The 13,745-nt window shown below is 37.9% G+C and overlaps 2 protein-coding genes across 3 annotated transcripts in view; both read left to right on the top strand.

Annotated features, from left to right (window-relative positions):
* The first annotated feature begins 501 nt into the window (after positions 1-501).
* On the top strand, positions 502-8,847 carry LOC103992065 (peptidyl-prolyl cis-trans isomerase CYP20-1). 2 transcript variants are annotated; one of them, XM_009411646.3, is made up of 7 exons: positions 502-656; positions 1,204-1,282; positions 2,479-2,526; positions 2,696-2,719; positions 8,078-8,260; positions 8,342-8,417; positions 8,498-8,847. In XM_009411646.3, the coding sequence occupies exons 1-7, from the start codon at positions 567-569 to the stop codon at positions 8,634-8,636; spliced, it is 639 nt and encodes a 212-aa protein (XP_009409921.2). In that variant the 5' UTR covers positions 502-566; the 3' UTR covers positions 8,637-8,847. The 2 variants fall into 2 exon arrangements, with proteins under 2 accessions (XP_009409921.2, XP_009409920.2); XM_009411645.3 differs by having other exon boundaries at positions 518-668.
* A 305-nt stretch (positions 8,848-9,152) lies between these two features.
* Positions 9,153-13,745, top strand: part of LOC103992063 (probable protein phosphatase 2C 44) — a 6,006-nt gene continuing 1,413 nt past the window's right edge. The window contains exons 1-2 of the mRNA XM_065117682.1: positions 9,153-9,407; positions 13,250-13,498. Of these exons, the coding sequence (XP_064973754.1) occupies positions 9,375-9,407; positions 13,250-13,498 (282 nt within the window). The 5' untranslated portion in view covers positions 9,153-9,374. The remainder of the gene's footprint in view (positions 9,408-13,249; positions 13,499-13,745) is intronic.

Below are 13,745 nucleotides of genomic sequence, written 5' to 3'. Positions count from 1 at the left end.
TTACTTGATTTGACCTGATTTGATTGTTGAGTCTATCGAGAGAAGGATAAAAGTTCGATTGGTAGAATCCACCATCCAAGTCAAAGGATAAAAAAGTTCCTAACAAAGTCAACGAACACTTCATTTTTTAAGATTCTATCTTGATATTAAGATTATTAAGGTTGGCGCGTCTTCTCCTCGGAATGTGATCGATTTTAATGACGAGGGAGGAGTGGTCTCATGCTATTATGCACAATAGACGAGAGACACTACTGAGGTTGAAAACAAAATCCCAGAGGTTATTTATACAAGACTTTGTCTGAACGCACAGAAACTATCTTTTTCCAAACCAATTGATCCATAAAATGAAATAATTTCTGAAAAAAAAGGCATCGATAAAACTATTACGAAAAATAAAATTACTGACTCGACGTGGCCATGTTACGTGACATGAGTCCGCCTAAAGAGCGTGTATTTGATCACGTGCATTGCACGTGACAATTTTCTCTTCCTCTACTGTTATTTTATTTTAGGGTTTGCTATATTGCTTGAGGCCGACCAGTTCTGACATCGCCGACGTGAGAGAGATGGCGACGATGGCTTCGAAGCAGCGGTCGGCGGCAGCGACGTGGCTGCGGTGGTTCATCCTCTTCATCGGCGCCGTCGTCGTCGTGCAGGTTCTTATATATGTACATCCATCCATTCGATGCGCCTTCATCCGTCGCCTTCCCTCTCTATGTTTTCAGATTTTTCTTGAATCAATTCTTGGATTCTTCGCCTGGATGATCGGATTATCGGAAAAGAAACCATCTATTCGTTGATTTCTACGGAAAGCCCCTCGTTCGTCTCACAACCTTGTTATTGCCTGTTTTCGATGGAACGAGATCAAGTGTCCATGAGCTGTTCTTTTCGATTTTCTACTGCTTTCTCTTATTGATCTGTTTGATAGTTTGTTGTTTGCTTGCGTATCCACAAAGAAAGGAACCTCATGGTTTCCTCTTTTTCTTCTCTTAAGGCTCGTTTACTTGCCTTGCATAGTATTTATTTGGGATTTTTTCCCACTTAATTGGCCTTGTGTTACACTTTTTCCAACTTACGTGCTATTTGGGAGCATATGCGTAGAGTAGATAATTTTGAGTTGGATACCCTTAGTGTAGATTGTAATGAGCGCTTGTGGGAGGTCCTCCGTTGAGTTCTCATTCGCTATTCAATTATTTGTTTCAGGCTAAAGCATCTAAAGATAGCCTAAAGGAAGTAACACACAAGGTCTACTTCGATATCGAGATTGGTGGAAAACCCGCTGGTATGCATGTGACAGTTCATGCCCTATGAATCCCCGCAGTGTATTACTATTCACCATGATTATAGACAAAATTGAACCACTGTTGTTTCTGAGCTGATAATATTTGATTAAAGAAAGCTTTCTTTTGTTATCTGGATGAATATAATTACTTTTCCAAGGGCTATGTTGGTCCACCTTGCACCTATGTTTATGGCATGACCATGTGTTCTTATTTGCATATCGCATGTGGTACTTTGTAGTAGTATGTGTATGTTATCATCTATATTTCTTGTGTGATGTCGTTAGGGGCAAAGATTCTCCTAACGAGTAGCTGCAGACTGCTTCAAACTAAGTAAACGAAAGCTTTAGCTTTTTCCTGCTTCTTTCTGTTTATTCAGATTTCTTTTCTGGAAACCTGAAGGCAGCCCCTGGACATAGACATCATATATTTGTAGCTTGGCAAAAAATATTAAGAATATTTGTGGAGCATTTATTACTAGTCAATAAAATTGCAGGTTGATCTGTCTTCAAGGGGTATAAGATGACCTATTATCAGGAAGATGCACCAGTCTAATGCATTTCTTAATGCATAATGTTGCCAAAGCATGATATACGTGAAAAACTAACCTTTAGCAATTGTCTTTTTTTTTTCCAGAAATGTGCTTGCTGGATTTGTTCTGAATGACAAGTTATTCGGCTAGGATAATTAGAATTTAGGAAATTTAGCCTTTAGCATAAGAAGAAGGTTTATTTCCGCATAGAATGCTTATGCAATTTCTCTGAAATGGAGCTTTTGTATGTGGCAAGGAACTGTTTTGATGTTATCTTGAATGTTCTAGGTTATACTTACAAGTCTCACTTAGGTGTTGGAGGGTCATGGACTTATAAGAACTAGCAAGTCTTTTATCCCCATAGTGCCTTTTAGGATCCATCTTGGAAGGACAAAATCATACAGGCCATAACACAAAGTGCATAATATCTTGTGAACCTGTGTTCTGGTCACTGTGTTCAGATTGATGGCAAACATGTGCTTTATCAGTGGTCGAGATGCCGAGTTCAGAAACCTCACGCTTCAATTGGAAAACGTGTACATTTCAATTGGAAAACACATGCTTCAAACTTGATTTCTTTTGTTGTTATCTTGCTGCGAGATTTGACTATGAATTGTAAAGTATTACTATTGATAGTAATTTTTATGTGATATTTAATTCCGCCAGGTCGCATTGTTATGGGTCTTTTCGGGAAAGCTGTGCCTAAGACAGCTGGTATGCATCTGTTAAATGTTAATTTTATTGGATTATTGTTTTGTTATGTTCATTTATCTTTCTTGTACTCTTTTTACCTTCTATCTACTATTATGTCTGTGATCTTGATATGAAATTATGTCACCTAACTTGTTTATTTCTGTATTTTTTGGTTCTGCTGCTTCTACAGAAAACTTTCGAGCTCTATGCACAGGTATGCTTGCACTTTGTTTGTTATGCTTAAGCTTTTCTTAATTGTTTTTATTGCTTACTTGTGGACTATTTTTTTAAACAAGGCAGTTTAAGTTAAGTTGTCTGAATATCCTTGTTTTTTAATATTCTCTGATAATTTTTTGCTGAAAACAAAGAAACTTCTCTTCGTATTTGTCACCAAATATGAATGATAGGCTGTATTGTCATGGACTTAGCTAGTTTTGCCTAAGTCGTGCGGCATCCTTGCGTGTCCGTCTGCAAAGGTCAGCCTCCCCAAAACCTCCCATGGTGCCTTAGGACATACAAAAGAGAAAACAGGTTAGAGAAAGTGTCTCTCTCGGGATCCATAAGCAAACATTTCAGAAAACATTTTATAGCCAATGCAAATTACAAACAAACTTTACAAGCTTTGAACGATTGCACAACAAAGGGTCAAAATGGTCCACTACAAATCGAATATCTCTCACAAGTGTTCACATGATACAACCTTTATTTACAAGCTTAAGACGACCACCAAACCCAACTAAAATGGTGCTATTAAGCCTTCAACCGTCCTTTTACTTGCTGTGTAAAGTATGAACAAACAAAAGACACGAATATACATAAATATTACATCAAACATCCTGTTTAAAATTTTGTCCGTGACATTCTCCCCCACTTATTCCTTTGATGTCCTCGTCGAAGCCTTTGTCGAAACTGCAACTCCTCGCCTTTGTTGAGTCTTCAATTTTTTGCTCTAACTGTAATGCGCCTCTTGGCTCTCAATTGCTCTCCGTTACTGTTGTTGAGTAGTTGAACTTTTGATCCGCCATGCTGCTTCAACTCGCTAATGACTTTGTCTTTAGTGTGGGGTTGGCTGAGTTGTGTTGATTCCTGTTAGTTTCTGCGGATCCTTCAAATGAAGGTAAAGGTCATCCTTACTATGCGCTAGTCTCTCAAATGCCTCATGCTACTTGAACCGTGTGGATGCTTGTTGGAGCTTTAACGAGCATCACCTCACAAACTTTTGAAGTTTTGAGTCCTTCCTCCACAAAATTTGTCCATCGACTCTTCTTTCACTTAGTTGTCACTTCCAAGTAGATTCGCATCACTTCTGCTTTTGATTGGCATTCTGTTGGGAAATGAAACGAATAATCTACTCTCAGTAGCACTAATCACTATCGGTGAGGATTTGACAATTATTGTCTTCCATTATCTTCGAAGGGTCTTTGAACTTGTGCAGAGCTCCTCTGCTGGATAGATAAGAGAATTGGGGTACTCGGTTTCGCCCATTTTCTTAAGGGTTGAGAAAGCAAAGGTTATTTAACTTCGCCTACCTCTTCGAAGGTTGTACTCTATTTATCGAGCTTATTACTAGCCTTCGCCTATTTTTTGCTCATATTTCTGAAGTACTTGAAGTGTTTGCACTCCTTGTATTGAGTTAGTTACTGTAATTCACCTTTTTAATGCCATTGATCTTTTGGAATGTAGGAAGTTTTCACCCCAACTTGGAGTAAGTTTTTAATAGTTTTGGTCGCCCCTGGGATTGTACTGTCTTCTGCATCAACCCTACTGCTTACTCTATTGAGTAACAAAGGTACAACACCGTGTACTGCCTATTTCGTTCCTTGGTTGTGCACTTTTGCACGACCTAAAATCCTTCACTTTCGGCTATCTTGATGAGAAGCTCGTTGACATCGGTCTTACGAAGTTCCTTAGCCTCTGCTCTTCAACCTTGTCTCGGTACTTGGAGTTTGTCTCTGCATGCTCTACCTTCTTGGCCCCTTTCACGACCAAGCGCTCTCCTTCCATGAGAGCAAGGGATCGATGACTTCACGAAAGTCCCGCCTCTGCGGTACCATGGCGTTGCCATGCCCATGGCCCTACTATCCGTCATCTCGCATTTGCATCAATTTTCTTCACGATCGGTAGATCTACCTCTATGGCACTCCTTCGAGTCTACAACCATTCTAAGTAATGCTTGGTTTTGGGTACCTAAGTTCCTCTGTACTCGTCGTCGCTTCCTCGCCCCTTTCGATCCCCTACTTCAAGACCTTTGTGTTCTCCAAGCAGTTCCCCTTGGTCGATGGAAAGACATACTATAACTCCCATGTATGGCCTCTGCCATCATGTTGCAGGGTTCGCACTGATTCTATTATCCTTAGCTTCCTTGGTAGCAACGTTCGCTTACTCGGTCTTGTCCTCTGACTTACCGAGCTCCCTTAAGCGAATGTGAGCTCTGGGGCAGTCTAACTCTCCAGCTACTTTGATCATACCTCTGCATGATCAAGTCCCTCCCATGGGACTCACTGGTATTTGCATTCGAACTTTTCCCTCGGTGGTACATAGCCCCCATATGCTGATGACCAAGGCTTTCATCCGATGTAAAATTCGATGCACGCACGGAAGACCCACCTCTGTGGTATCATGACTTTCACTCGAATCCATAGCCCTTCTTGTCGTCGTGTTGTTCACCGAAGTGGAGCTCCCAGTAGCTCTCGATCATACCTCTATATGATATAGTCCCTCACGGGATTAGATTCGTGTGTATCGCATTGCCACGAACTGTTCCACCACGATCCGCTGCACCATGTCACCTCTTGGTGACATTTCCATTGCATTATGATCCTTATGGGATGAACTCAGATTGTGATCCCTCCATGTGTGGCCTCTACCAATACATCGCAAGGCCTTTTCCACCTTCGATTTTATTCGCTCCTTTGGCAATCAACCTTCGTCCACTTGCTCTTGGGTCACACTCAGATGAAACACAGCTCTGGGACAGTCTGTCGCCTAGTAGCTCCTAAAGTCTATCGACTTCGCTGAAATTGGTGTATCATTGTCTGTATCCTGGGCCTCTGCCCCTATTAGCACAATCTCCGTCGTGCACCGCTTCCTTTTTGGCAACTTGAATGGTAGCACTGTGACATATTCTTCAAGAGTACCCGCCTCCACGCCCTTTTGCCTCGTGCCAAGGCCTTTTGAATCCAACTTTGCCTTCGCAAGTTGAGTCGCCTTAGTTCCTTCATCAAATGTGTCTCCGAGATAAGGTGTATGTGCTCAGAAGCTCCCTTTGTCTTTGGCACCATACAAGATGAGTCCGCTCCATTATAATGAAGGACCCATGGAACGACATGATCCCGCTCTTGCCTCTGCAAGAGTTCATGTCCTTGACCTCTGTCCAAGGAAAGCTCTGTGCCTCCGCTCCATGTTCCATTTTCTATGCTGGCTCTCTTTATGCGGCTTGGGTACGTCGCCAAGTTACACCCAAGTTGCTTCGCTCCTCGTTTTGCATTGAGTTGATGGTGGCCTCGCGCCGACCATTCCACGGGTCAGCCATCCATTGAGTCTGATCTCCATATCAACTCCAAGTGTGTCTTCATTTGTGTTGCTTTGGGTCGCTCCCCCACTTGATCTCGCAATGCATCCACCAATGCATTCTCTCAAGCGAGATCATGCGACGACTCATCGTCGCTCGCTTGGTCCATTGAGCTTCGTAGAGTTGTTGTTTTTGAGGTACTCCTCAACATGTGCGGTTCGTTGCATATGATTCTCCCTCTAGAGAGCCGGGACTTATCCCTCTTGAATATCCATCTCGTTGGAGTAACATCTCTCTTCGTTTCCTTGCCTCTAAAAGTTTCGGAGATCATTATCCCCTTGGACTACTCTAACTTGTTGAACAAACTATGCATTGTTTTGTCTCCTGTAAACGCACTTGCTAGATTGCGACTCCACGTCAATACAACCTTTGCTGCACCACTCAAGGCCTAACAACATGCTGAACTCGCTGCACGCTTCAGCCATCTACGGACGTATCCTTCTCATACCGAAGAGAAAGTTTCAATGCTCCATGACGTCGAGTTTCGGTCGTCTTGGGATGACCACAAACATTCCATCGTCCGCATACAAGCCCTTGCATGAGTACCGAATTATTCGAGATAGTAATTTCCCTCACCTCTGTGAGCTTTGCATAACTCTTTTGGTCGCTGAGCAATCCATTCCATCTTGCTGGTCTTATCCTTTACCAAGCGCTTCGCTTGCCTTGAGCACCATCAAGTATGGTTGTCAACGTCGAGCCGTAGCTCGAACTCAGCCATCCCAACTTTGTGCGCTACGTATTCTTACAAGCTTGTTTGTTCTCGTGATGCCTCTTGCGCTAAGGATTGACCATTCCTCTGAATGTCAATCTCAGATGCCTGCTCCTCTGAGCGAATCATTTTCTCTACATCTCTATGCTCGTTTTCTCCCAAACGGTCGCGCGTGCTGGCTGCTCTCAATGCAGCCTCGCTAGGTCCCCTATGTTTACATGCCAAGTGTTTTTATGAGTGTTTGTCCCGCTCTGATATCATCTGTCATGGACTTAGTTGGTTTTGCTTAAGTCGTGTAGCACCCTTACATGTCCGTCTGCAAAGGTCAGCCTCCTTGAAACCTCTCATGGTCCCTTAGGACCTACAAAAGAGAAAACGGGTTAGAGAAAGCGTCTCACTTGGGATCCATAAGCAAATATTTCAAAAAACACTTCATAGCCAATACAAATTACAAAAAGACTTTACAAGCTCTGAACGGTTGCACAACAAAGGGTCAAAATGGTTCACTACAGACCGAATATCTCTCACAAGTGTTCACATGACATAACCTTTATTTACAAGCCTAAGACGGTCACCAAACCTAACTAAAATGAGGTTGTTAAGCCTTTGACTGTCCCTTTACATGCTGTGCAAAGCATGAACAAACCAAAAGACACGGACATACATAAGCATTAAATAAAACATCTTGTTTAGAATTTTGTCCGTGACAACATGGCCAACCTGCAACCAACTGTTTTTAGGAACCTCACTGGTGGAAAGATTCAAGTAAAGCATGCAAGCTCAACCATTCCTTGTAGAAAAAATGGAACAATTTATTACCCTTTTAGGTATCACAGGCATTGCTCTAAGTTCAAAAATAGTCCAAGAGACACGAGAAGAAACAGGGACCATTGTTAGGAGTGTTCTTTTCCATCCAAACTTTGGCACTCCTAAAATGCACCAAATGGACTAATGAATGTACATAAAAGCTCATGATCTTGAAAGGGAATTGCATTTCTATATGGAAAGGGGAAATATAAGAACAACTTTTGTTATTCACGGGAAGGGAAGTCCTGCATCCCTTATCATGTTACAAAACAAAAATGCAGGTTTTTTGAATCAACAAGCTCCACATTTAATCTTGCTCGACAGGTCCTGGTATTAGATAAACATTATCCTAGCAAGTGCCTATAGAAGTACAATAAATAGTTTAATCTGTACTTTAATTGAACTATAAATATTGTGATGTGAAAGACAAGTTACTGCCAAAGATTTCTTATATCATCTCATGTCTGTTATATGCACTACTATAGGTGAGAAAGGTATCGGAAAAAGCGGGAAAACTCTTCACTACAAGGGGAGTGCATTTCACAGAATCATACCCAGCTTTATGATTCAAGGAGGTGACTTTACACTTGGAGATGGGAGGGGTGGAGAATCAATCTATGGATCAAAATTTGCTGATGAGAACTTCAAGCTCAAGCACACAGGACCAGGTAAGATGGCAACTATAAATTCCTTTTTCTTGGGTCCATTTGCCAAAAACTTGACCCTGTTATGTTCGTCTATGTGTGTAGGACTTCTGTCGATGGCAAATGCTGGCCCTGATACCAATGGATCTCAGTTTTTCATCACCACTGTAACAACTAGCTGGTATTTGTCACACACCCTAGTTCTCATCCTCTTCTAAGATGTTAGTAATTGCTGAATTTTTGCTTCATTTTTCTCCATAGGTTGGACGGTAAGCATGTCGTCTTTGGGAAAGTCCTATCCGGCATGGATGTGGTGTACAAGATCGAAGCTGAAGGGAGGCAGAACGGTTCACCTAAAAGCAAAGTTGTAATCGCCGACAGCGGTGAACTGCCTCTGTGACACAACTTCGCTCTTCCGCTAATATCCCTATCTACTTGGCGTGCAGCTTCTGATTGATAAGTCTGTTATTGTTCCCGACATTCTGCTTGGACATTACTAGAATTGATTATTGCAATGTGCTAAGTTGTGGTTTTCTACAATTTTCATTTTGACTGATCTACTGAATCATATGTCGCCGTCAAATCAATGTGAATCTTTTGATTTTCATTTAGGTCTATGTTGGAATTCTTGGGTGCTAGCAATTATATACATTGGGGTTGTCTGTTTTGGTCAAAATTGTAGTCCTTTAATTAAAAGTCGATACCTATATAAGGTTAAATAAACACATGATAGGTGAGATTTTTGCAAAAACAACCACAATAGTCTGATAAATTACCGAGAAGGTAAAACTTTTTTATGTTTAGGTCCCTTATGCGAAGTGCGCGGGAAGTCAAAGAGGAGGAAACTTCCAGGAAGATGCGATGATAAGCATACGAATAGGATTACGACACCATGTAGAAGAAGAGGAGGAAGCAGGTAAACGCGAGACCGCCCACCATTTGTCGTTGTCATTGTCGTTGCATTATTCATCGACTACAAAACGAAGTCAAGCGGACTGATGGGTTTGGAAGATTTGCCCTGTTCTTTTTCTTCTTCTTCGCCTAATCAGACGATTCCTTTCGGGATTCCTTTCGCTGCCGATAACATCACTTCCATTAGATTCCTGTTTGATCGGATGCACCTCTCAGTTCCGGCGCCATGAAGAAGTCCGAGTTCTTTAACATCATCAAGGTCCTCTCTCTCTCTCTCTCTCTCTCTCTCTCTCTCTCTCCCCCTCCACACCCCCCCCTCTTTGTTCGTTGTATCAGTTCTCGACCAAAGTAGATGTGGGTGTTTGTTTCTGGTTTTGATGAAATAGGAAGGGATTTAGGGTTGTGGTTGTTACATCTAGGAGGCGTTTTGGTCGTGGAAGCCGATGGATCAGAGCTCTTTTCAATCAACATGTAACTCAGGCAAATAGGAAGTTGCTTTAACCCGTAATTGGACGCAGTAACCACGAGAATCGTAGTCATTTAATAACAGTTGGATGGTTAATAGGAAACTACTACAATCCTTTGTATTACTTGATACAAAATGTTCCTTATTGTTAAGAATTATAGTAATTTGTTCTACAAAAGTGTTGCTTGTGAATCTAAGCATTATTGCTATCATTTGGTGTCATAAAGCTGGTGTTGAAGTTCATATTTCCCAATAGATTTCTTCTTTATATGTTCTAGGAGCAGAAATTTCCATGCTAAATCTCTTGACTATATTCTTTTTTTTTGCATGCGTGTTATCCAATTGATTGAAAATCTGGGTAGTCAAGGAGAAGTTGTGTATCTTGATTACTTTCTTGGTTTTAGGTTTACTTGTCTCCTCATTACTTGGATGTCACTGATTTTTCAGTTTCTATCTACTTATACACGTAGGATTTATTATGTTGTCCGACGTCATGGATGATTGCATTTGAAGCACAAATTAATGTATAAAAACTGGAAGTGTAGCATAAAGGCTCAGATTAACTAAGAGATCTAAACTCCTGTGAGTACAAATTTGCAAGGTAACAGCTTATGAATTTCTTTACCAGATAATTAAAGTGCAACAGTGGTTTCACCCTATATAAATGTATAAATATATATATATGTATACATATGTATACATATATATATGTATATATATGCATACAAATATGTATAAATATATGTATATGTATATGTATATGTATACGTATACATATATGTATATGTATATACATATACATATATATATACATACATATGTATACATATATAAATATAAATATGTATACATATGAATACATATATATACATACATATATATGTATATATATTTGTATACATATGTATACATATATATATACATATATATGTGTATACATATGTATACATATGTATACATATAATATACATACATATATATGTATATTTATACATATATATGGATACATATATATGTATACATATGGATACATATATTTGTATAAATATATATGTTTATATATACATATATATGTATGTATATACATGTATACATATGTATGTATATAAATGTATACATATACATATATATGTATGTATATATATATGTATATATACATTTATATATATATATATATATATATATATATATATATATATATATATATATGTGTGTATACATGTATACGTATGTTTACATGTATATACATACATACATATATGTATATATATACATATGTTTACATGTATACACACGTATACATGTGTATACATTTATACATATATATATTTATACATATGTACACATGTATACACATGTATACATGTGCATACATGTGTACACATTTATACACATGTATACATGTGTATACATGTATACATATGTATATATATACATATATGTATGTATGTATATACATGTATATATACATATGTATACATGTATACATTTATATATATGTATACATATATATATATATATATATATATGTGTGTGTACATATGTATACATATATATGTATGTATACATGTATATATACACATGTATACATATGTATACATGTGTATATATTTATATTTATATGTATACATATATATATGTATACATGTATACATATATATTTATACATATATATTTATATATATACTATATATGTATACATATATATTTATATATATATACATATATATATATGTATACATATACATTTATATATGTATGTATACATATACATATACATATACATATATTTAGTATCATAAAAATCACTATCTATTATATGCATTAGTTTATGGTCATCATCTAAAAATAATGATGTATAATTGTTTTTTTAAAATAATATATTTAATAAATTATTGGTTTTTGCATTTTACCTCTCTAAATTCACATTAAATAAATAAATAAATAATATAAATCATTCACATATATTTAAAATAAATATTTTGATATCCCTTCAATGTTCATAAATATTTAAAATATATAATAATGATACATAATAAAGGGATAAATATGCTACTTTCGAAGGTTAAATAAGAATATGAAGAACACTCATTAGAATATAAATATGTTCATGAAGTAAACTACATAATTATGTTCATGGAAAATGTTGGATGGTTGATGATGCCTAATTTTGAAACCATGCAGTAACGTGCATGCTTTTACCTGGTAAAAGTCAAACATGTAGAGGATGAGAGAGAGAGGGTGGATATGGGGGAGGGAGGACTAGTACACCTAGCTCTTCGTCTCTAGCTGTTTGAGATACAAATTATCCATTTGCAATATGCTTTTGTTGGTGCACAGCAAGTAAACAATATTATATTAGGTTCCTAGTGACCAGTCTGAAATGTTTGTCATGCTTGATGATCATGTCCTGCTTATAGTTAATCATGGTAAGAAAACTAAAGTTATCATGAAAGAAAGGAAGGTATACATGTGCTGAAGGAAGAAGAGAACATGTTGCACAATTTTAGGCTAGTCTTTGAAAGTACACTTCATTTCTAATGTGTTTGTGGAGCTTGAATTTCCATTTGTATACGGTTGCAAATTTATTAGGAATTTTTTGCTATTTGTTTTGAAACATACTAGAGGTCATTACAAAACTTTATTTCCGAGAACCTGGCCATTGTTAATTCACAAAATTGTCATTATTTTTATTAAGAACATACTAGGGGAGTCATTACAAAACTTTGTTTCTGAGAACCTGGCAATTGTCGACTTACAAAATTATCAAATTTTTAAGAACACACTAAATAAGTCACTAGAAAACTCTTTTTTTGAGAATATGGTAGGTGTCAAGCCAAAAAATTGTAGTCATCTATCCTTATGAGTCTAAGGAGATAAAAGTTCTATGAGCACTTTGTTACTAATGATTTTTTTTGTTGTTGTATGTACCTATAAGAAGCAAACAGACTTGCATGCCACCAAATTCCAAGATATCAGTGATAGTGTACGAGACTCATGCCAATAGGGTTTGGGGAGGGTCAATGTACACATGCTTCCCTCTAAATATAAAGAGATTATTTTCGTGACATGAACTTTAGTCTCCCAAGTCGCAAAAGAGCGACTTTACTATTGTCTCAAGGTCCAGGCCCTTCCAACATACGAGTGACAACTCATATAAAATCGAGTTTTGATAGTCTCATGCTTTAGCCTGTGGCTAGGTACCTAGGTTCCAATTCTGGTGCTGGAACAACATGACTTCAAGGATTTCACTTTTAATACATTGTAATATTGGTAAAGAAATAAGACTCCTATATTCGTCATTTGCTTATGTCTAGGACAAACATGTTAATTGAAGTGCACTATATCCTTGTGCAGACTTGAATACCCACGTGGTTCTTTAGTTATCCTTGCCATTTTTCAGACTCTATTCATATGCCTTAAGCTGTTCAAAATAAATCATTGTATCAATTTTGCCATTTTTAGCTGAATTTTTTTCTTTTCTGTTTTGCGTGGTGATTCCATTGTTTCCTTTGTAAATCATGGAAAATCTCTGGGACTACTTTTTTTTGTTTCAAGTTCTTAATACTCTAATTCCTCGTGTAAGATGTACCGATGCTTTCTTGGCCATATTTTTAATGTCTTATTTGCTGAAGAGTGCGGCATGTCTCAAGTCATCTGCTGATACTGGGAAAGGACAGAGTAAGCTGTCGAGTACTAAAGTATCACATGGATTCCATTTGGTGAAAGGGAAATCAGGTCATGACATGGAAGACTACCATGTGGCTCAATATAGCTATGAGAACAATCATGAGCTAGGTCTATTTGCTATTTTTGATGGCCATATGGGAGATAGTGTACCGAGTTACCTGAAAGCCAACCTTTTCAACAATATACTCGAAGAGGTATTTGTACTTCCTTTTTCACCATCCATGTTCTTCTAGTTTGTAGTTTTTATCCATTAGTAGGAACATCGTCTTGGTACATTTTACAATCTGAAAAAAAAAGATATGGAACAAGATGATCATTAATGTAGGAGTTGCAGAATGACACATTTCTGTCAATTATTTTGTATGGAGTTGAGAATTTGACTTCCCATATCATATCTTATTCTTCAATATGATATGAGACATTTCTTCATTGTTACTGCAG

The sequence above is a fragment of the Musa acuminata genome, chromosome BXJ2-7 (genome assembly GCF_036884655.1).
Source record: "Musa acuminata AAA Group cultivar baxijiao chromosome BXJ2-7, Cavendish_Baxijiao_AAA, whole genome shotgun sequence".
Classification (NCBI taxonomy): domain Eukaryota; kingdom Viridiplantae; phylum Streptophyta; class Magnoliopsida; order Zingiberales; family Musaceae; genus Musa; species Musa acuminata.
The sequence above is the reverse complement of the archived record's forward strand: the minus strand, read 5'-3'. Positions and strand labels throughout refer to the sequence as shown.